Source organism: Coregonus clupeaformis, unplaced genomic scaffold (genome assembly GCF_020615455.1).
Source record: "Coregonus clupeaformis isolate EN_2021a unplaced genomic scaffold, ASM2061545v1 scaf0652, whole genome shotgun sequence".
Taxonomy (NCBI): domain Eukaryota; kingdom Metazoa; phylum Chordata; class Actinopteri; order Salmoniformes; family Salmonidae; genus Coregonus; species Coregonus clupeaformis.
The window spans coordinates 248,539-271,234 of record NW_025534107.1 but is presented as its reverse complement, the minus strand read 5'-3'; the positions used below and the strand labels follow the sequence as shown (position 1 = coordinate 271,234).

The following is a 22,696-nucleotide window of genomic DNA, read 5'->3' as shown; positions in this document are numbered from 1 at the left end:
TTTGCTCCGTTCATCTTTCCCTCGATCCTGACTAGTCTCCCAGTCCCTGCGGATGAAAAACATACCCACAGCATGATGCTGCCACCACAATGCTTCACCGTAGGGATGGTGCCAGGTTTCCTCCAGACGTGACGCTTGGCATTCAGGCCAAAGAGTTCAATCTTGGTTTCATCAGACCAGAGACTCTTGTTTGTCATGGTCTGAGAGTCCTTTAGGTGCCTTTTGGCAAACTCCAAGTGGGCTGTCATGTGCCTTTTACTGAAGAGTGGCTTCCGTCTGGCCACTCTGCCACGAAGGCCTGATTGGTGGAGTGCTGCAGAGATGGTTGTCCTTCTGGAAGGTTCTCCCATCTCCACAGAGGAACTCTGGAGCTCTGTCAGAGTGACCATCGGGTTCTTGGTCACCTCCCTGACCAAGGCCCTTCTCCCCCGATTGCTCAGTTTGGCCGGGCGGCAGCTCTAGGAAGAGTCTTGGTGGTTCCAAACTTTTTCTGTTTAAAAATAACGGAGGCCACTGTGTTCTTGGGGACCTTCAATGCTGCAGAAATGTTTTGGTACCCTTCCCCAGATCTGTGTCTCGACACAATCCTGTCTCTGAGCTGTACGGACAATTCCTTCGACCTCATGGCTTGGTTTTAACTCTGACATGCACTGTCAACAGTGGGACCTTATATAGACAGGTGTGTGCCTTTCCAAATCAAGTCCAATCAATTGAATTGACCACATATGGACTCCAATGACGCTGTAGAAACATCTCAAGAATTATCAATGGGAACAGGATGCACCTGAGCTCAATTTCGAGTCTTATAACAAATGGTCTGAATACTTATATAAATAAGGTATTTCTGTTTTTATTTTGAATAAATTAGTAAAACATTATAACCTGTTTTCGCTTTGACATTATGGGTGTGTAGATTGATGAGGAAATTGTTTTATTTAATCCATTTTGGAATAAGGCTGTAATGTAACAAAATGTGGAAAAAGTCAAGGGGTCTGAATACTTTCCGAATGCACTGTATAAAGGCAAAAAGGCAATCTTTGAACAAATGATGAGCCTTTCTTAATAATCTATTGGAGAACCAGTTCGGGTTGAAGTATAACTTATGTATGAGTGAAGCTTTTAGTGAGAGGTTTAATGCTTTAATATTTAATAATTTTAGCCTCCCAAACTCCTATTCATTATATAAATATCCACGTTTAATTTTGTCTGGCTTAGCATTTCAAATAAAGTAAAATATTTTTTTGCTCTTATGATTTACAAAACGAGTCATCTGGAGTAGGCAGCGCCATAAGTAAGTAAGTAAACTGTGATAGGACCAATGATTTAATCTCATCTATTTTTGCAAACTTTCTATTAAAATTGATTGTGGTAAGTTAATTTATATTTTTTGAGATATGAATACCAAGTATGTCTACTTCACCATCCACCCATTTTATTGGTAAACTACAAGGTAGTGTAAACATTGTCTTTTAACGATCCAACACGTAATATGGTACAAATCAAATGTTATTAGTCACATTACCTGAATACAACCGCTGTAGACCTTACCGTGAAATGCTTACTTACAAGCCCTTAACCAACAATGCAATTCAAGAAAGAGTTAAGAAAATATTTACTAAATAAACTAAGGTAAAAAATAATAAAAAGTAACACAATGAAATGACAATAACCAGGCTATATACCTCGTTATCATAATTAGGTTTTAGAGAGGCTAGAAAAGTGATCAAGATCTTCAATGAGACTGTGCTGGGATCCAGATTGCAGACTGAGTCATCGCAATACATTGACACTTTTGTTTTTAACCCCTGGATTTCTAACCCCTTGATGTTCTTGTTGGATCTGATTTTAATAGCTAGCATTTCGATGGCCATAATAAATAGATATGGAGACAACAGACAGACTTGTCTTACTCTTCTTAACAGCTCAATACTTTCTGAGAAGTAACCATTATTTACTATTTTACACCTGGGGTTGCTTTACATAACTTTTAACCCATTGTATAAGAGATTGACTGAAATTAAAGTAGTCCAGGCATTTATATATAAATTCTAGTCGTACTTTATCAAACGCCTTTTCAAAATCTGCTATGAAGACCAGGCCTGGTGTCTTTGACGTTTCATAGTGTTCAACTGTTTCAAGTAAATGTTGTACATTATCTCCAATATATCATCCTTGTAAAACACCTGTCTGATCAGGATGAACAATCTGGTAAAATCTTTTTTATTCTATGTGCTATGCATTTTGCCAGGATCTTTGCATCACAACATTGAAGTGTAAGAGGCCTCCAGTCTTTTAAATGGACTGGATCTTAAACACACGATATTAAGTACTGTAGCCATGCATAATACATGATCAGTTAGCCTGAGGAGAGAAAGAGATTAGGCACTCTCTCTGTTTACTGACTAACAGTGATGGTTAGCCGACACTGCGTCTGAAATGGCCCCAATTCCCTATTTAGTCCACTACTTTTGACCAGATATCTTGGGCCCTGGTCAACTACATAGGGAGTAGGGTGCCATTTTGGACAAACACAATGAATTCCTCCTTCTCTAAGGCTGATTTATTTAATTGCCCTTCTTCCACAAAGGTGTTCCATAATGCACTGTAGCGTCCACAGGGTGGGAGAACGTGTATGGCTTTGACATGACCTGTATCCGTAACGTGGCAATGAAGGAGCCCCTGGTGGACATAGTTGACTCCAAACAGATGGTCACCAACTCCTTCCTGATCAAGGTCTGCTTTGTCTTCACTTCACGTGTGTGTGTGTGTGTGTGTGTGTGTGTGTGTGTGTGTGTGTGTGTGTGTGTGTGTGTGTCGTGCGTGCGTGCGTCTTTGTGTGTGCATGCATGTGTAGGACTATTGCATGTCTCTGTGTATGACTGTATATGTGGGTAGTTATTGAGTATTTGTGGAGAACAAGCAGTGTGAAAGCCCACAGTTGAATCCCAAACCATTGACTCAGCATTGTCTCTGCCCCAAAAAGCAGCGTCCTCTCTGGGCAGCTTTAAAAAATAAAGTAAAAACTGATGTCTTCAGTGCCCATTTGAATGTACCCTACGATGTAACTGCAATGATGAGATAGATGTTCTTCTTCTTTGTTTTTATGTTTTATTATCTCGCTACCATACTGTGTTCAACCATGTTCTCAAGAGGACCACAATGGAAATAAGTCCCTTTATTGTGTGTTATCCTCCATGATTTTACTCATGTGCATGTATGTCTTTTTCAAGTTTTATGTGTGCTTGTTTTTTGTAGATCTAGGTTGATATTTCTATGTTTGGCGGGTGTGAGTCCCAATCAGAGGCAGCTGTCGCTCGTTGTCTCTGATTGGATCATACTGCAGGTAGCCTGGTTGCCTACCTTAGTTGTGGGATCTTGTTTGTGTTCCTGTTGGGCTTGTTGTGAGTATAGCCCAGAGGACTTCACGTTACTTTGTTGTTTTGTCAAGTGTTTATCTTCATTAATAAATATGATGATGATGCAACAGAAGATCAGAGTGAGTCAGAGGTTGAGTGTCAAGATGTGTCTGCTATTCTGGATGACAACACAGGCCTTGAGTACCAACTTCCAAGGCACCAAAAGTGTGCATGCCATCTCCTCAATCTTATATCCACAGTTGATGCCACTGCTGCAGGAGGAGCTGCAAACGAAACCTACAAGAGGCTGTCTCGGTCTGCTTTTGCAAAGTGTCATGCTCTTTGGAATAAAACCAGCAGGTCAACCATGGCTCATGAAACAGTGGAACGTGAATGCAAGCTGCTGTTTCTCCGACCCAATCAGACACGCTGGAGCTCCCTGTTCCTCGCTGTAGAAAGGATTGTGCGCATTCACCGAGAGCAAGGAGAACAAGCAATTCCAATGTCTGCACAGCATTAAAGATAAAGATGTAAGTTGTCAAAATGTATATTTTGTTTTAAAAGAATAATAAAAATAAATAAGCCTTGCTGATTAATGGGTGATTCCACTTGTCTCAAGTAACTAAGTTTTCTTTGCATGGTGGTGTGACAATTGTGGATGACTTGAATGAAATAATTTAACTAATTTATTTTATTTTTATTTATTTGTGCATTTAACATGTACAATGCATAATAAACACATTGTACCAGAAATAGCTATAAGTAATTTTTTTATCGTTACATCTTTTATAGGTTCAATCCAGCTGAAATTGGGTTTTGGTTGAGTATGCTGCTTGATGAAGCCTGTTGCCATGGTCCTTAATATCTTCCAAGGGGAATCATCTGTGCATATGGGCCTCCTGCTGCCAACACCTTACCAGTTGCGGGACAAGCTGAAGAGAATGGAGTCAACTTGCAAAATGTGTACACCTCTTGTTCATGCCCTGCAGCAAGGGATCCAGAAACGTTTTGGAGACGTCATGAAAGAGCCTGAGCTGATTGCAGCAGCAATACTCTTACCAAGATTCAGAACATCCTGGACCACAGAGGAGAACATCTTAAATGCTGGTAAATATAATTGTTTATCAATTCAAATGTGAACCAGTAGACATTGACCTATATAACTCTGTATAATATTACTGTAATTTAGGATTATAGTGTGTCAGTGACAAACCACAGGGTGGCAATATAGTTAGAAGCTCAGGTAGCTTTTAATGTCAAACATCAGCAGCTTGACAGCCTATACAGTAGAAGGGTAAGAATAATGTGCAGACTTAATTCGTTTGAAAAACGATTTATCTTGCCCTAAAACCCACAGGCCTTGACTACATCAGAAATCACCTCAACACTGACTTGGATGATGTCACCAGCGCAAACAGCGGCCTCTCTGATGAAGACGACTTCTTTGCATCCATGGAGTTGGGAAAATCACAAGTAGGAGAGCTGGAGAGGTACCTTTCATGTCTGTCCCCTGCAGGTATGGATCTACTCCACACCTTTCCTCGCATCAAGAAGCTGTCACTCAAAGTCAACACAGATCTTCCTGCATCTGCAGCCTGTGAGAGACTTTTCAGTCATGCAGGACTCCTGTTCACTGCTAAACGATCACAGCTTCACAGCAAGAACCTTGGAGAGCCAGCTACTGTTGAAGCTTAATAGTGACATCACTGAGCGATTCTTTGGTGAAATAGTTTGTTTCTGCATGTTTTGACACACACACACAAACTCCCAGTGGGGCCTTCAATATAAAAGGGTTTTCATGTTACTGTGCCAAAGAGTTCCTGGAGTGTTGACTGAAGTCAACCAGTCAAAGGGCCAGTGTCAGCCTAAAGGTTACAATATTGCCAAATCTGTTGTCTGTCTGTGGGAGTCTAGATGGGGGAAGCTGCTCCTCTCTCAGCTGCTTTTGAGCAAAGCGTGTAATCCCCTTAACTGTGTAATGGTTGTGCTAGAGAGCACAGAGCTATTAATGTATAACTCCATTGTAAAGACACATCATACATGCTTTATGCTGCTTATCTTGGGGGGTGGGGACAAGTGTGACTTTTTTTTTGCTGACTTTTCTTGTTAGATATTGGAGCTGGAAGTAAACATAATGCCCCATCTACAACTACATCACTCTCCTCTGATACCTTTTAGAAACATGCATTCAGCTTAATTTGTGTTCTGGGATACTAAGCCTGCAATATTGTTTTATTTGGCCATCTATCATGGACTGGTGCTTTTTCAGTTTATGTGTATTGCTGCTCTTTTCCTCTGCTCAGTGAGATGTGCAGTGTGGCCTAATCACAGATCAGAGTATTAATTTCTAGGCACACAGAAAAAGGGCTGTTGCTTGCCATGCAATACAAAGGTACTGAGTAGGCCTAATCAACACCTATTGATTATTTTATGTTGACCGCTTCCTTCTGGTGTGCAGTTTTCTGTTCAGCATACCTGGTATGAAATGTTTGTGTGTTTCCTTCTGTTGTTCTGTCACTGTGGAGACACACACATACACAGTTTATGAGAGTTTATGGGCTGCCTCATTCTAGTTCTGCCTGGTAAAAAAGTATAAAGGTTTGGAAATGTGTGTTACTTGTACTTATTTTTTTATTATTATTATTTTATTTGATAAGTACTTGAATTTACCGGAATTATTTTAATTTAAGCTATTTTGTAATTCATTTTAATTTATTTTATTGTTGGATGAACTATAATTTGCCTAAAGATGATTATTTTGTATTTTTGTCTGTCTGATTGTTGCCTTGTGTTAAAATAAACTCAAGTAACTCAACAGTTACTCAGTACTTGAGTAGTTTTTTCACCTAAGTACTTTTTTACTTTGGCTGGTCCTCACTACATGTTCGTCGATCAAACCCACTGGCTCCAGGCCATCTATAAATCACTGCTAGGCAAATCCCCGCCTTATCTTAGCTCATTGGTCACCATAGCAGCACCCACCCGTAGTCTGCGCTCCAGCATGTATATCTCACTGGTCATTCCCAAAGCCAACACCTCCTTTGGCGCCATTCCTTCCAGTTCTCTGCTGCCAATGACTGGAACGAATTGCAAAAATCTCTGAAGATGGAGACTCTTATCTCCCTCAATAACTTTAAGCATCAGTTGTCCGAGCACCTTACCGATCACTGCACCTGTACACAGCCCATCTGAAATTAGCACACCCAACTACCTCATCCCTATATTGTTATTTATTTTGCTCTTTGCACCCCAGTATCTCTATTTGCACATAATCTCTTGCACATCTAGCATTCCAGTGTTAATACTATTGTAATTATTCTGCACTATAGCCTATTTATTGCCTTACCTCCATAACTTGCTACATTTGCACACACACTGTATATATATTTTCTGTTGTATTTCTGACTTTATGTTTTTTACCCCATATGTAACTCTGTGTTGTTTTTATTGCACTACTTTACTTTATCTTGGCCAGGTCGCAGTTGTAAATGAGAACCTGTTCTCAACTGGCTTACCTGGTTAAATAAAGGTGAAATAAAAAAACAATTAAAAAAAAAACACTAGAGCAGAGCTCCCTATGGGGCTCCGGCCCACTCATAGAACTGGAGTTACACTCCGGTAACTAATCGATTTCACTCTTCGACTTTGACGACTATTATTGCAGCGCAAAGGGCCAGCAGTGTGCTGTTGTACAAGCGCTTAGTGGACTATTGTTTTGGCGCCCAGTGTATTGTGTTGGGCGCATGTCCTAAAAAAAGAAGCAAAGCATCCCTTCCAGTAACCGACAGAGGAGTCCTCCGCAATGGGCCAATCGGGGTGGTGGGGAGATGGTGTCCAATCAGCAGATGCCACTGCCGTCTTTATACATTTCACATGGGCATTTCGAGGCTATACTCCGACTGCAAATCCACCCTTGGCAAAAGCCTACAGGAAGCAGCTCAACGCCAAGTCTGCACGCAGGAGCGCCTCCCAGTTATAGGCCCGGCACCGTGTCTCAGAGAGATCCGTCGTTACCAAAGGGCCACTGAGCTGCTCATCCGCATTGTGCCCTTCCAGCGCCTGTGGAGAAAAAATCGCACCTGCACTTCCAGAGCTCCGCCGTGATATCCCTGCAGGAGGCTAGCGAGACTTACCTGGTCGGTCTGTTCGAGGACACCAAACTGTGTGCCATCCACGCAAAGAGGGTGACCATCGTGTCCTAGGACATCCAGCTGGCCCGCCTTATTGGCAGAGAGCGCGTGTAAAGTATGACTTGATCTCCAAAATCCCACCTCCATATTTCCATCAAAAAGGCACAATTGATCTATTTATTCGTGGTCCTCTGTAGCTAAATTAGATAGCATGGCTGCTTTGTATACCATGGTAGTGGGTTCGATCCGGACGTAAAAAATGTATGCGCACATGACTGTATGTCGCTTTGGATAAAAAGCATCTGTTAAATGGCTTATTATATACGCGCACCTCTACATTTCTCACCATGTATGTTGTTAACTAACCCGTCTAAAAGCTACGTATTGCACGTTTTACTTGCCTGAGGCGTTGAAATAAAAGGAAGGACAACGTGGGACGTGGCACTCTGCCCCTACTCTGGAGCCATTTGAGACTGTGCGACAGATCCACAGATGATGCAATCTCTATCGCACTCCACACTGCCCTTTCCCACCTGGACAAGAGGAACACCTACATGAGAATGCTATTCATTGACTACAGCTCAACATTCAACACCATAGTGCCCTCTAAGCTCATCACTAAGCTAAGGATCTTGGGACTAAACACCTCCCTCTGCAATTGGATCCTGGACTTCCTGACGGGCCGCCCCCCAGGTGGTAAGGGTAGGTAACAACACATCTGCCACACTGATCCTCTACACGGGGCTCCTCAGGGGTGCGTGCTCAGTCCCCCTCCTGTACTCTCTGTTCACCCATGACTGCATGGCCAGGCACGACTCCAACACCATCATTAAGTTTGCCGACGACACAACCGTGGTAGGCCTGATCACCGACAACGATGAGACAGCCTATAGGGGAGGAGGTCAGAGATCTGGCCATGTGGTGCCAGGACAACAACCTCTCCCTCAACGTGACCAAGACAAAGGAGATGATTGTGGACTACAGGAAAAAAAAGAGGACTGAGCATGCCCCCATTCTCATCAACGGGGCTGTAGTGGAACAGGTTGAGAGCTTCAAGTTCCTTGGTGTCCACATCACCAACGAACTATCATGGTCCAAACACACCAAGACAGTCGTGAAGAGGGCACGACAAAGCCTATTCCCCCTCAGGAGACTAAAAAGATTTGGCAGGAGACCTGTTGTATTCGGCGCATGTGACCAATAAAATTTGATTTGATTTTGATTTGATTTGACATAGCCCCTGGTTCTCCTCAGACTTGACTGCCCTTGACCAGCACAAAAACATCCTGTGGCGTACTGCATTAGCATTGAATAGCCCCCGCGATATGCAACTTTTCAGGGAAGTTAGGAACCAATATACACAAGCAGTTAGGAAAGCGAAGGCTAACTTTTTCAAACAGAAATTTGCATCCTGTAGCTCTAACTCCAAAATGTTTTGGGACACTGTAAAGTCCATGGAGAATAAGAGCACATCCTCCCAGCTACCCACTGCACTGAGGATAGAAACACTATCACCACCGATAAATCTACAATAAGAGAATTTCAACAAGCATTTTGCTTAGGCTGGCCATGCTTTCCACCTGGCTACCACTACCATGGCCACCAGCTCTGCACCCTCCGCTGCAACTTGCCCATGCAATGATGTTCTTGCTGCTGGTGACTCTCAGATCCACCTCTACGCAGATGACACCATTTTGTATACATCTGGCCCTTCATTGGACACTGTGTTAACAAACCTCCAAATGAGCTTCAATGCCATACAACACTCCTTCCATAGCCTCCAACTGCTCTTAAACACTAGTAAAATTAAATGCATGCTCTTCAATCGAACACTGCTGGCACCCGCCCACCCAACTAGAATCACTACTCTCGACGGGTCTGACCTAGAGTATGTGGACAACTACAAATACCTAGGTGTCTGGTTAGACTGTAAACTCTCCTTCCAGACTCACATTAAGCATCCAAAGGGAAATCTAGAATCGGCTTCCTATTTCGCAACAAAGCCTCCTTCACTCATACTGCCAAACATGCCCTCGTAAAACTGACTATCCTACCGATCCTTGACTTCGGCGATGTCATTTACAAAACAGCCTCCAACACTACTCAGCAAATTGGATGTAGTCTATCACAGTGCCCTCCGTTTTGTACACAGAGACAAAATATACATTTTTATTTGTCAAATATTTGGGGAAGTCCGGCTTCCCTTGGCATCCATGAATACATTCCACTGGGTGCTATAGGATTGTACAGCTGACCTGTCTCATGACCTCTGTATTTTTCATAATTTGACTGATGGTTCTGCACGTTTTTTAAATGTATAAATTGTAAAAAAAATAAAGAAAATCAACTATGGGTGAAATTGGAAAGATCTGCTGCTCCAGTTCAGTTTCAAGAACTGTATCAAATCATTGAGTTCCAATTCAGCTTGAATAAACATTTAGCAGGCCTATAGCTGTCGGTTGTTCATGAAGGGTTGCCCTATTGCCCGGGGGAAGTGAACTGAGCCGTCAGGCAAATGGAGCCTGGTTTGAATACTAAAAACAATCAATCTGTGAAGAATTCCAGTAGCCTAAAACTGATATTTTTAATTCCTCCCCATTGTTTAGGTGAAAGACAGACAATTTATGGCAGTTGAGCAAGTTGAGCATGCTCTGTGGTTGCCACATTGGGCATGGGATACATTTTATACTAAATACAACCAAACTGCAAATCATTCCATCTTTCTGGTTCCTCTCAATTGTTTTAGTGAAGGGATTGGTTCCTGATCCATGACCGGATCTTTTATTTCTGAGGCTACATATCTGTGAGTCCACAAATTCTCGCAGGAATTTGTGACTTAAGAAAATAAATATAACCTAGCTGCATTAGTTAATTGCCCAAAATAAGAATTTAGCAATGTAACTAAGCAAAACCAAACAAACAAAATGACAATAGCCACTACAACTGTGAAAAATGTTATTTACGTACATGGTTTGCAGTTTGCACTATCCACAACTACAAACAGCGCTCATTGTCATTAGCTAGCTATGTCGATTTAGCGATGCTAGCTAGCTACGTTGTTATTGATGCTAGCTAGCGAATTAGCTTAGGCTCCATATAGAACAAGCTAACATTAGCTAGCTAAGTAGCCCCCTAACAAAGTCTTTAGTCCAATGCCTAACTGATGCTAACTTGTTGGCTAGCGAGATTCAATGGCCTGCTAACTAGCTAGCTAACTATCGTTAGCTTGCTAATTCACTAGCTGGCGTCGCTATAATGAGCTAGCTAATGACAACATGACCAGTTGCTTGTCGTGGTGTAGTGCAAACTGCAAAACCACGCAAGTAAATTACGTTTATGACAATTTGTACTGGCTATTCTTGTTTTGTTTGTTTGGTTTTGCTTAGTAACGTTGCACATTTCTTCTTTTTGGCATTTAACTATGCAGTTAACCAGGTCCAGGTTCAAATTAACATAAGTCCCTAAGGTCCTGTGAGAAATAGAGCAGGAGCCACTCCCTTTAGAGAAAGTTAGGTAATTTTTGCGTGGAAATCAGCTAACATTAATAACCAAAAAATACCCAACTTGCCTGTTGCGCAAGTGCCTTTCAGACCTTAAATCAATCCCTGCATGTCTGTTCTGCTTTGTGGTATTGAGCTGCAGTGTTTTTGATCAGATTAATGTGGACGTTCTGGTGTTTGCTACTGATTCATGCTCCAGATCTAGCAAGATGTTGCTTGTTTGATCTGTGCTCTGTTTCAGACTGTTTTGATGAACAAGTTACAACACTAGAAGCTGTGTAGGCTTTTTGAGTTGTATAAGCTATACTCAGGTAGTTATGGTTTGCGTTATTATATTAGGCAATTCATAAGGTGATACCTGTTATGATTCTGATGATCTCTGTCAAATGAATGTACCAAATGCATGTTTATCACTGCTCATTGGTGTCTAGGCCGAGTTACTGTAAAGCACATTGTGACAACTCTTGATGTAGAAGGGGCTTCATAAATACATTTGATTGATTGAATGATTGTTTGTTTAATTGATAGGCCTACATCCTCACTAGAACAACCTTTTTGCCCCTCAGTTTGTATATCACGAGGCCTTGGTCACAGCGATCTCAGACATGTACCCCTCTTTCTTCCACGTGGGCCATCTGCGGAAAAAACTTCTCCTGCTTGGCATCAGTGTGTGCAGCTTCCTGGTTGGCCTGCTAATGGTCACAGAGGTGAGAGTCGACAATACTGGTCGAACGGGTTTACCACAACAGATTAGTAATATGATCAGGTAGCTTTTATAGGAAGAAGAATGGGCATTTGAACCTCTCTGTTCCCACAGATATCAGATGATTTGCAGTGAAAGTCACGTGTGTTGCCTGCTACTCACAGTACTTTAAATCCAATTTTCTTATTTAGAAAGATTGTTTAGTAATTATTCTGCCTACCACCCCCCTCTCCCCCTCTCTGTAGGGTGGCCTGTATGTGTTTCAGCTGTTTGATTACTATGCCTGCAGTGGGATGACTCTCCTGGTCTTTGCTATTCTCCAGGCCGTCTGTGTTGGGTGGTGTTATGGTGAGAAGCATCAGGGTTAACCACAAATGCACAAACATTTCCATACAAAACATTTAAAGTCAACAGTAACTAGTTTAATGCCATTTGAGGGAACATACTGAATGTATGAGTCGAAACAGTACATTTCATCATTGTACCAATAAAGTTATGTTGATAACACTGGGTTGCGTTAAGTTACTCTAAATCAGATATATTTTACAACTGCCTAAAACTTCAATCACGAATCATCTGTGAATCATTACTAAAGTGAATATATTTTATGCCCTCAAGGTGCGGAGCGACTGTATGTTAATATTGAGGACATGATTGGCTATCGTCCCTTGGCCATTCATGAAGTACTGTTGGATGTACATCACACCGGTCATATGCACAGTAAGTATCTTGCTAGCTGAAACAAGTGTCTCTATGTCATTAGTTAACACACACTACCGGTCAAAGGTTTTAGAACACCTACTCATTCAAGAGTTTTCTTTATTTTTACTATTTTCTACATTGTAGAATAATAGTGAAGACATCAAAACTATGAGATAACACAAATGGAATCATGTAGTAACCAAAAAATATATTTTATATTTGAGATTCTTCAAATAGCCACCCTTTACCTTGATGACAGCTTTGCACACTATTAGCATTATCTCAACCAGCTTCATCTGGAATGCTTTTCCAACAGTCTTGAAGGAGTTCCCACATATGCTGAGCACTTGTTGGCTGATTTTCCTTCACTCTGCGGTCCGACTCATCCCAAACCATCTCAATTTGGTTGAGGTCGGTGGCTGATGCAGCACTCAATCACTCTCCTTCTTGGTAAAATAGCCCTTACACAGCCTGGAGGTGTGGTCATTGTCCTGTTGAAAAACAAATGATAGTCCCACTAAGCCCAAACCAGATGGGATGGCGTATCGCTGCAGAATGCTGTGGTAGCCATGCTGGTTAAGTGTGCCCTTGAATCCTAAATAAATCACAGACAGTGTCACCATCAAAGCACCCCCACACCACATCACCTCTTCCTCCATGCTTTACGGTGGGAAATACACATGTGGAGATCATCCGTTCACCCACACCGCGTCTCACAAAGACACAGCGGTTGGAACCAAAAATCTCCAATTTGGACTCCAGACCAAAGGACACATTTTCACCAGTCTAATTTCCATTGCTCGTGTTTCTTGGCCCAAGCAAGTCTCTTCTACTTATTGGTTTCCTTTATAGTGGTTTCTTTGCAGCATTTTGACCATGAAGGCCTGATTCACACAGTCTCCTCTGAACAGTTGATGTTGAGATGTGTCTGTTACTTGAACCATGTGAAGCATTTATTTGGGCTGCAAATTCTGAGGCTGGTAACTGTAATGAACTTATCGTCTGCAGCAGAGGTAACTCTGGGTCTTCCATTCCTGTGGCAGTCCTCATGAGAGCCAGTTTCATCATAGCGTTTTATAGTTTTTGCGACTGCACTTGAAGAAACATTCAAAGTTCTTGAAATTGTCCGTATTGACTGACCTTCATGTCTTAAAGTAATGATGGACTGTCATTTCTCTCTGCACGATTATTGATGATTGTTTCTCCTGAGTGGCGTAGTGGTCTAAGGCACTGCATCGCAGTGCTAACTGTGCCACTAGAGATCCTGGTTTGAATCCAGGCTCTGTCGCAGCCGGCTGCGACCGGGAGACTCATGGGCGGCGCACAATTGGTCCAGGGTAGTGGAGGGAATGGCCGGCAGGGATGTAGCTCAGTTGATAGAGCGTGGCGTTTGCAACGCCAGGGTTGTGGGTTCGATTCCCACGGGGGGCCAGTATAAAAATAAAAATAAAACATTACAAAAAAATAAATATGTATTCACTAACTGTAAGTCGCTCTGGATAAGAGCGTCTGCTAAATGACTAAAATGTAAATGTTTGAGCTGTTCTTGCCATAATATGGACTTAGTCTTTTACCAAATAGGGCTATCTTCTGTATATCCCCCACCTTGTAACGCCACAACTGATTGGCTCAAACACATTAAGGAAAGAAAATCCACAAATTAACTTTTAATAAGTCACACCTGTTAATTGAAATGCATTCCAGGTGACTACCTCATGGAGTTGGTTGAGAGAATGCCAAGAGTGTGCAAAGCTGTCAAGGCAAAGGGTGGCTGTTTGAAGAATCTCAAATATATTTTGATTTGTTTAACACTTTTTTGGTTACTACATGATTCCATCTGTGTTATTTCATAGTTTTGATGGCTTCACTATTATTCTACAATGTAGAAAATAGTAAAAATAAAGAAAAACTCTTGAATGAGTAGGTGTTCTAAAACTTTTGACTGGTAGTGTATCTGTTATTACAGTATATACAGTGGAAGAGGTAATACACTTTACTATTGTACTGCTCTTTTACCTTAAATAATCATTTTTTAAAATTCTTCTCACAAAAAAGGACCAATATTCCAATACACAAATACAATAGAGTTCCAGCACTTGAATGTCTAAACATCTTCTAAGAGTGAAAGTGTACTTTAATACAAAGCCTTCTTGCATACATTCTACCCACTGAGCAACAACTGGTTGAATCAACGTTGTTTCCAAGTCATTTCAACCCAAAACATTTAGTTGAATCAACGTGGAAAACTGATTGGATTTGCAAAAGTCATCAACATTAGGGCATTGTTTCAATTATCAAATCAAATTTTATTTGCCACATGTGCCGAATACAACAGGTGTAGAAATTACAGTGAAATGCTTACTTACAAGCCCTTAACCAACAATGCATTTTTAAAATATATTTTTTAACAAAAGTCTTAAGTAATTTTTTTTTAAAGCAAATAACTAAAGAGCAGCAGCAAAATAAAATAACAGTAGGGAGGCTATATACAGAGGGTACCGGTGCAGAGTCAATGTGCGGGGCACCGGCTAGTCGAGGTAATATGTACATGTGGGTAGAGTCAAAGTGACTATGCATAAATAATAAACAGAGTAGCAGCAGCGTAAAAGAGGGGGTGGGGTTGGGGGGGCAGTGCAAATAGTCCGGGTAGCAATGATTAGCTAGCTGTTCAAGAGTCTTATGGCTTGGGGGTAGAAGCTGTTGAGAAGCTTTTTGGACGTAGACTTGACGCTCTGGTACCGTTTGCCGTGCGGTAGCAGAGAGAACAGTCTATGACTAGGGTGGCTGGAGTCTGACAATTTTAAGGGTCTTCCTCTGACATCGCCTGGTATAGAGGTCCTGGATGGCAGGAAGCTTGGTCCCAGTGATGTACTGGGCTGTACGCACTACCCTCTGTAGTGCCTTGCAGTCGGAGGCCGAGCAGTTGCCATACCAGGCGATGATGGAACCAGTCAGGATGCTCTCGATGGTGCAGCTGTAGAACTTTTTGAGGATCTGAGGACCCATGCCGAATATTTTCAGTCTCCTGAGGGGGAATAGGCTTTGTCGTGCCCTTTTCACGACTGTCTTGGTGTGTTTGGACCATGATAGTTCGTTGGTGATGTGCACACCAAGGAACTTTAAGCTCTCAACCTGTTCCACTACAGCCCCGTCGATGAGAATGGGGGTGTGCTCAGTCCTCTTCTTGTTCCTGTAGTCCACAATCATCTCCTTTGTCTTGATCCCGTTGAGGGAGAGGTTGTTATCCTGGCACCACACGGCCAGGTCTCGGACCTCCTCCCTATAAGCTGTCTCATCGTTGTCGGTGATCAGACCTACCACTGTTGTGTCATCAGCAAACTTAATGATGGTGTTGGAGTCGTGCCTGGCCATGCAGTCATGGGTGAACAGGGAGTACAGGAGGGGACTGAGCACGCACCCCTGAGGGGCCCCCATGTTGAGGATCAGCGTGGCAGATGTGTTGTTACCTACCCTTACCACCTGGGGGCGGCCCGTCAGGAAGTCCAGGATCCAGTTGCAGAGGGAGGTGTTTAGTCCCAGGATCCTTAGCTTAGTGATGAGCTTTGAGGGCACTATGGTGTTGAACGCTGGGTTGTAGTCAATGAACAGCATTCTCACGTAGGTGTTCCTCTTGTCCAGGTGGGAAAGGGCAGTGTGGAGCGCAATAGAGAATGCATCATCTGTGGATCTGTTGGGGCGGTATGCAAATTGGAGTGGGTCTAGGGTTTCTGGGATAATGGTGTTGATGTGAGCCATGACCAGCCTTTCAAAGCACTTCATGGCTACAGATGTGAGTGCTACGGGTCGGTAGTCATTTAGGCAGGTTATCTTAGTGTCCTTGGGCACAGGGACTATGGTGGTCTGCTTGAAACATGTAGGTATTACAGACTCAGTCAGGGACATGTTGAAAATGTCAGTGAAGACATTTGCCAGTTGGTCAGCACATGCTCGGAGTACACGTCCTGGTAATCCGTCTGGCCCTGCGTCCTTGTGAATGTTGACCTGCTTAAAAGTCTTACTCACATCGTGATCACATAGTCTTACTCAGAGCGTGATCACATAGCCATCCGGAACAGCTTGTGTTATTGTTTAACAAGGTTGAATAAGTATTAGAAAGTTACATGGTTAGTTCCCATTGCTGTCAGCTAAGCTATCTATTAAACTAGCCTATCCTTCTCAGTCCGGATGTTAACATTACTTGTGTTATTGAAAATGTGTAATTATAGCCCTATAACTAAACTATGAAGTACGTAATCAGTCAGGTCTTACATTTCCCCCCTTCTTTAACTAAGACCCTAAGTCATGAAAAAGTCATTGAGTCTAGCAGTTAGCCTTAGTTTACGAGCTGGTCATGGCTCTGTTTGATGTTCTTCTTGTGCTCTTGCTTCTGGCACATCTCCATGAGCAACTTCTTGTCTTTGACCTTGAATGTTCTGCTGTTGACCTTGAATATGGTCAGGTTGTGGAATGAACACCTCAACATCAATTTCTTCTTCGGCGGGCTGGCTAGTACGAAACAGTCTTTTTGTGATCCAGAAGGTTCCATCTTAAAGCTGGAATGTCTATCTGCCAGGTCGATCGATGATTCGATAAGGTCCAGACAAACTGGTTTTCAGCTTGTGTCCTCTCAGTGGTCTCTTTACCAAGACACAGTCTCCAACTTGCAGTGAGGAATCCTCTTTTACATTGTTTCTTTAGTCGTAATACTTATTTTGAGCATCCTGACATTTCTGTACTTCTACCCGTAACTTTGCGTCGTCAGGTGACTTATCAGCTGCAAAAAGTGGATGGACTGTATCCAGTGGGACTCTGAAGGTTCTTCCAATCATGAGCTCGGCGGGTGATTTTCCTGTCACCTTGTGAGGCATTGATCTGTAGCTCAACAGTAGTGTTTTCAATGCATCAGAGAACTGTTTTCTATCTTGCATCAGGGCACGAAGACCATACTTCAGGACTTTGTCAAACCTTTCCACACCTGCGTTGGCTAGTGGATGGTACAATGGGGTCTTCTGGTGCACGATTCCTTTCTTCTCCAAGTAAGACGTAAAGTCAGCTTGTGAATTGCAGGCCATAATCAGTCACTAGAACTTGAGGCTGGCCCCATTATGTGAACAGATCTTAAAGTCCATTGATCATTGTTGCTGTGGTCACATTGCTTGTGGCTAAGACTTCAGGCCATTTGCTGTACAGGTCTGTCACAATGATCAGGTACTTCTGATGAGCTGGAGCTGCTTGTAGTTCTCCAAAGATGTCCACTTGGATCTTCTCCCAAGGTCATTTAAGGCATGGTGTAGGTTGTAGTGGGTTTCTTTCTGGTATGAGGGAATTTTCACTTTGTGAAAAACTGTGTGCCCTGCGCACTAAGTTGGTGACAACATTGTCCATCTTTGGCCACCATACTTTGCTGCGAAGGAACTGCTTCATCTTTCTTGTTCCTGGGTGTCCTTCATGAGCTTGGGTGAGGACTCTGTGTCAGAGTGATTGGTGCAATGGTACGATCTCCTCTTCCAACACATGATTTTTTACAACTGAAAAGTTTGTCTCGTACCATGTAGTATGGACTGAGCAGTATGTCTCGTTGGACCTTTCCATCCTGCTTTCATGTAGGTTTGCACTTTGCTTGGATCTTGTAGTGTTTCTCTTGCTAGCTCTTCCGGTGTGATGGCTCCTTGTAGCTCATCAATTAAGGTCTGTGGAATGAATAGCTCATCTACTTCCTCGTCAAAGTAAGACTCCTCTGTGCTATCGTCTTGTGGAACCAGTCTTGAAAACGTATCAGGAACATTGTTTAACTTTCCTGGGCAAACCTCTGTTTTGTACATGTACTGGGCAAGCCGATCTGACTAGCTGGAGATTCTCATGGGCCGTCTTCCTGTTCCTGAGGCCAACAGAAGAGTGGTCAAGGCCTGATGATCTGTTCTTAGTGTAAACGGTCGTCCCAACAAGTACACATGCCATTTCTCCATGCTCCATTCACAAGCCAGTGCTTCTCTTTCACCGACTGAGTATCTCTGTTCAGAGCCTGACAGAGTCTTCGATGCGTAAGCAACTGGTCATTCTTCTCCATCCACGATCTGATTAAGACTGCTCCTAATCCAACTGCCGAAGCGTCGCAGGTAAGGAACGTTGTATGATCTGGGTGGAAGTAAGCCAGAACAGGTGGTTCTGCTATTGCATGTTTCAGTTCAGCGAAGGCTTGGTCTTGTGCGGACATCCATTTCCATTCTGGGTCCTGGTGTAGCAACTGTCTTAGGGGTTCCGTCGTTGTTGCGTAGTCCGGAATGAACTTCAAGTAATAGTTTGTCATTCCTAAGAAGGTTTGAAGCTCTTTCACTTACTTTGGTGCTGGCATCTTCTTGATTGTCATAGGCCCTTTTCACGATGACGTCATCTAACTTCCGCCTTTCCGCGTAGCAGGTTAACTTCACTTCCGTTCGCCCGTAACCTGAGACTTCTCAACGAAAATACAACTGTTGACCACTAACTAGCAAGCTAGCTACTTGAAGAAATTCCAAAAGGTACGTTTAAGTTAAATTAGTAAAGTTAAGAGTAATAATGTTTACGTATATGCAATGGTTTGTAACTTGCTAACGTTATTGTTAATTCATAATTGTTCACTGCCTTAGTTACTTAAAAGTGGGCTAACGTTAGCTAACAACAACTTAGTACCAGATACCGATAACGTTAAAAGGTAGCGTTACATTGCTGCCTGGCTGTAATGTAACAAGTTTACTTAGCTAGCTATCTAACCCTTTGTTAGGCAGTTAGTTTATTCATGAATGTATAGTAACTCACCTATTCAAATACTGTTGTGCATGATAGCTAGATAAATATTGATTCCTGGTCAAAGCTGAATGTTAATTTAGCTGTTTATTTTCTCTCGGTGTCTGTATCGCAACAGTATCCCATCCAACACCGAAGCATGGCACAATCTTCGAGAAGATGCTATTGCAGTGTACCATTTTGTTCAAACAACAAACAGAAATTCCCGTATCTGAGTTTTCACGATTTCCCTGTTGATGGAGAAATACGTGCCCGTTGGGTGAGGGCGATCAGGAGAGATGAGGGACCAAGTTTTAAGATTCTTCGTGGGAGCACCTTTGTTTGCAGTCAGCACTTTCCCCCTGAGGATAGATACACATCGGCCAGTGGACGGATCCGTATTAAACAGGGATCAGTGCCGTCTAGATTCCACTGGAATGATTGGGGTAAGGATAGGTAGACAGCGTTAAACGTAATACTACTGTAATCCAATAATATATTACTTGTACAAAATGTTTAATAATTTAATCCTGATGCAATATAGCTGCTACATTTTGTCATTTTAGGGACTGAAAAGTGATTACCAAAATGTATCATGACAAGCATATGGTTAATTTCACACATATAGGAGGCGGCTCACAAGCTCGGGAGTCAGTTTACCAGCGAGCAAGAAAGCGTCTTGGTGTTGCTGTCCTGGATGATTCTGATCATGAGATGCCTGACAGCACAGAGGGTGCTTTGCCTGCAGTGACAAACGATCACGACTATGCCTGCCGTCCTTCTCCTGGTTAGTATTACAAATAAGAGTAACCATGTATCTGTTTGGCAAAAAAAGTAAAAGTATATGGCAGTTAAGTAAAAATACTATTTTATACTACGATTTGGAGTAACTGGTCTCTCTGTGAAAAAGACTTGGCGTTTTAAACCTCATCCATCTTAGAAGCTTCTTCAGTTTTATTTATTGAAAATGGGATGGGATAGATGAGTAATAACTAACCTACCAACATGTATGCTTTTTCTTCCCCTTAAGGTAAACTGGACAGTGCTACTCAAAGAATTCGAGAGTTGGAGCTGCAAGTGTTGTCCCTAGAAATTGAGATCCAGCACCTGACAGTTAAGAAGCAGCATCCACTCCTTTTTAATTTTTGTGTCACAGATGAGGACTATCGCTACTACACACGATTCAGCTCAAAGGAGGTCTTCACTGTGTTTTGGGATTCTGTTTATCCCTCTGCTTCACGGCTTGTATACTGGTCTAAGGCACAGCAAACGGCACATGTGACACCTAGCCCTCACCGAAAACTTCCACTTATTGATGAACTATTTATGTTTCTGTGTCGTGTTGCAGCTGGGCTTCAGGAGAAAACCTTGTCTACCATCTTTGAGGTCAGCCTGTCCACAGTTAGCCGCATCATTTTAACATGGACTAGCTACCTTTACCAGGTTCTTGGCTCACTGCCGGTGTGGATGACAAGAGAGCAGGTGCAGGCCACAATGCCTGATAAGTTCAAGCTCTACTGCCCTCAGGTGAGAGTTATAGTAGACTGCACCGAGATCCGCTGTGAAACACCATCCTCCCTCTCACTACAGTCAGAAACCTTTTCGAGCTACAAAAATCACACCACCTTTAAAGGGCTGATTGGTGTAGCTCCATGTGGTGTTATCACATTTGTATCAAAGCTCTACACAGGCTCCATCTCCGACATGGAAATAACACGGAAATGTCAGATCTTGCATTTACTTCAGCCCGGAGATGAATTAATGGCGGACAAGGGTTTCCTGATCGAGAGGATGTTGTCAGAAGTGGGGGCAACACTCGTCATCCCTCCACTGAAAAAATCTCCTCAGCTCAGCAGGGAGGACACTCTTAAGACCCAGGCCATCGCCCGGCTGAGGATTTTAGTCGAGAGGGCCATACGGAGGGTGAAGGAGTACCATATCTGGGATGGGCTTGTTCCTCTTTCCACAGTGGGTTCAGTGAATCAGCTGTGGGCCATCTGCTGCCTCATGTCGAACTATCAGGGACCTCTTGACATTAAGGACAAACCGTCTGATTTTTTTCAACTGGAAGTTGTATATTCCTATAAGCTAGATGGGCTGTAAATAGAAGTACTTTTATATTACTGTATTGTATGTACAAAAAATTTTAAATATGAATTAACTTTGTTGGTAATTTAATTGATCTAATGTTATACTGTATGTTTTTGTTAAGGGTAATAACTTTTTCATAGCTATTAATGAACCTAATGTGATATATTGTAAAAATATCCAACTATTAACCATGTTATGTGCTTATGTGTCATGGCACTGATGGAACTATTAAATATATGTTTGCAAGCAACTGCTTCCAATCCTTTTTGATTTTGGTAAGAGCATTTACAACATCGCAATCCTTTTCAAAATTTGTATTTCAATACATAGATATACAGTATATAACACAATTAAGTTCATTTGCAGTTAAAGAAAAACATGTCGACATTTACATCACAATCCTTTTCAAAATGTGTGTTTCAGTACATAGGAGATATACAGTATATGACAAGTTAATTTGCAGTTAAAGAAAAAAATGTCAAAGGTTCACCTTCCACATTTACCTTAACACTATTTACACATAAAATTCTGCCTTATGTTTTATAACTTAAGAAGACATCCATGTAGATGTTATAATAGAAATGATCAAGCTTCTGTCGCATTGAGTGGATAATCTCCTCATCCCTAAAGATTCTCTCAACTGTGAAGTCAGTGCGGGTATCTGTAATGAAGTCACACCACTGAAGTCCGCTTAAGGCGAGTTGGCCTTGAACCTGATAGTAGTATTTGTGGCTCTTCTTAAGGCAGGCCTGGCCTTTAACTGTGATCAGGTGTTTAACTTGGGTAACATTTTCAACATCGCAACTCTTAACCTCAGCAAGACCAAATGGTGGTGCTTCTGTTGGGCAGAAGACTTTAGCATCCGGGCTGGCTGCAAGGTGAGGTGAATCAGGGTGGATGATGACCCCGCATTGTTTCAGAGAGACATCACAAAAATCAGAATATTGCCTCAGTATCTCAGGTTCCAGATCCAACCCTCTTCTCATAGCAGCTGTCTGAGGAGTTCCTCTCAGAATGCGGGTTGCCAAAGCCTTGGCAGACAACTCCCCACGAACATGGCATATTTCACGGAATCTGCTGGCTGTCAGTCGGGGTTTGCGTACCTGGCTCCACAGCTGGCATTCTGACTGCATTCTTGTTTCTGCTTCAATAGCAGCAGACATCTCCTCTGACACAATCAGGCTGTCCAAATGACATTGTTGTATGTAGTTGGGCTCAAAATCAATGGGAAATTTAAAGTTGTAACCTTCAATAGGCAACTGAGGAAACTCACTGGCACCAGGGTGTTTAATAATATCTCTACTTAATTCTAGAGGGCACTGGTAAGAAAGCACAGACCCAAATGGCACAGGGCCAAATTTAGAGTCCACCAAATTAAGGCCCTCAAGCCCGTGCAGCAATTTGCAAATCCCTGGTTGTGGACGGATGTCTTTCAGTTTCTCAGCACTGGCC

General features: G+C 42.5%; 1 protein-coding gene across 1 annotated transcript; it reads left to right on the top strand.

Annotated features, from left to right (window-relative positions):
- Window positions 1–11,559: 11,559 nt before the first annotated feature.
- On the top strand, window positions 11,560–20,867 carry LOC123485341 (sodium- and chloride-dependent GABA transporter 3-like). Its single transcript, XM_045216256.1, has 5 exons — window positions 11,560–11,693; window positions 11,935–12,037; window positions 12,308–12,409; window positions 20,502–20,680; window positions 20,844–20,867. The coding sequence occupies exons 1-5, from the start codon at window positions 11,592–11,594 to the stop codon at window positions 20,865–20,867; spliced, it is 510 nt and encodes a 169-aa protein (XP_045072191.1). The 5' UTR covers window positions 11,560–11,591.
- The last annotated feature ends 1,829 nt before the right edge of the window (window positions 20,868–22,696 follow it).

Excerpts from the sequence above, each read along its gene's own strand:
- LOC123485341 (XM_045216256.1), top strand. The coding sequence starts at position 11,592 with ATGTACCCCTCTTTCTTCCACGTGGGCCATCTGCGGAAAAAACTTCTC. Across the intron at positions 12,038-12,307 it reads CTGTGTTGGGTGGTGTTATG|GTGCGGAGCGACTGTATGTT; the intron begins GTGAGAAGCATC and ends TATGCCCTCAAG. Across the intron at positions 12,410-20,501 it reads TCACACCGGTCATATGCACA|CTGGGCTTCAGGAGAAAACC; the intron begins GTAAGTATCTTG and ends GTCGTGTTGCAG.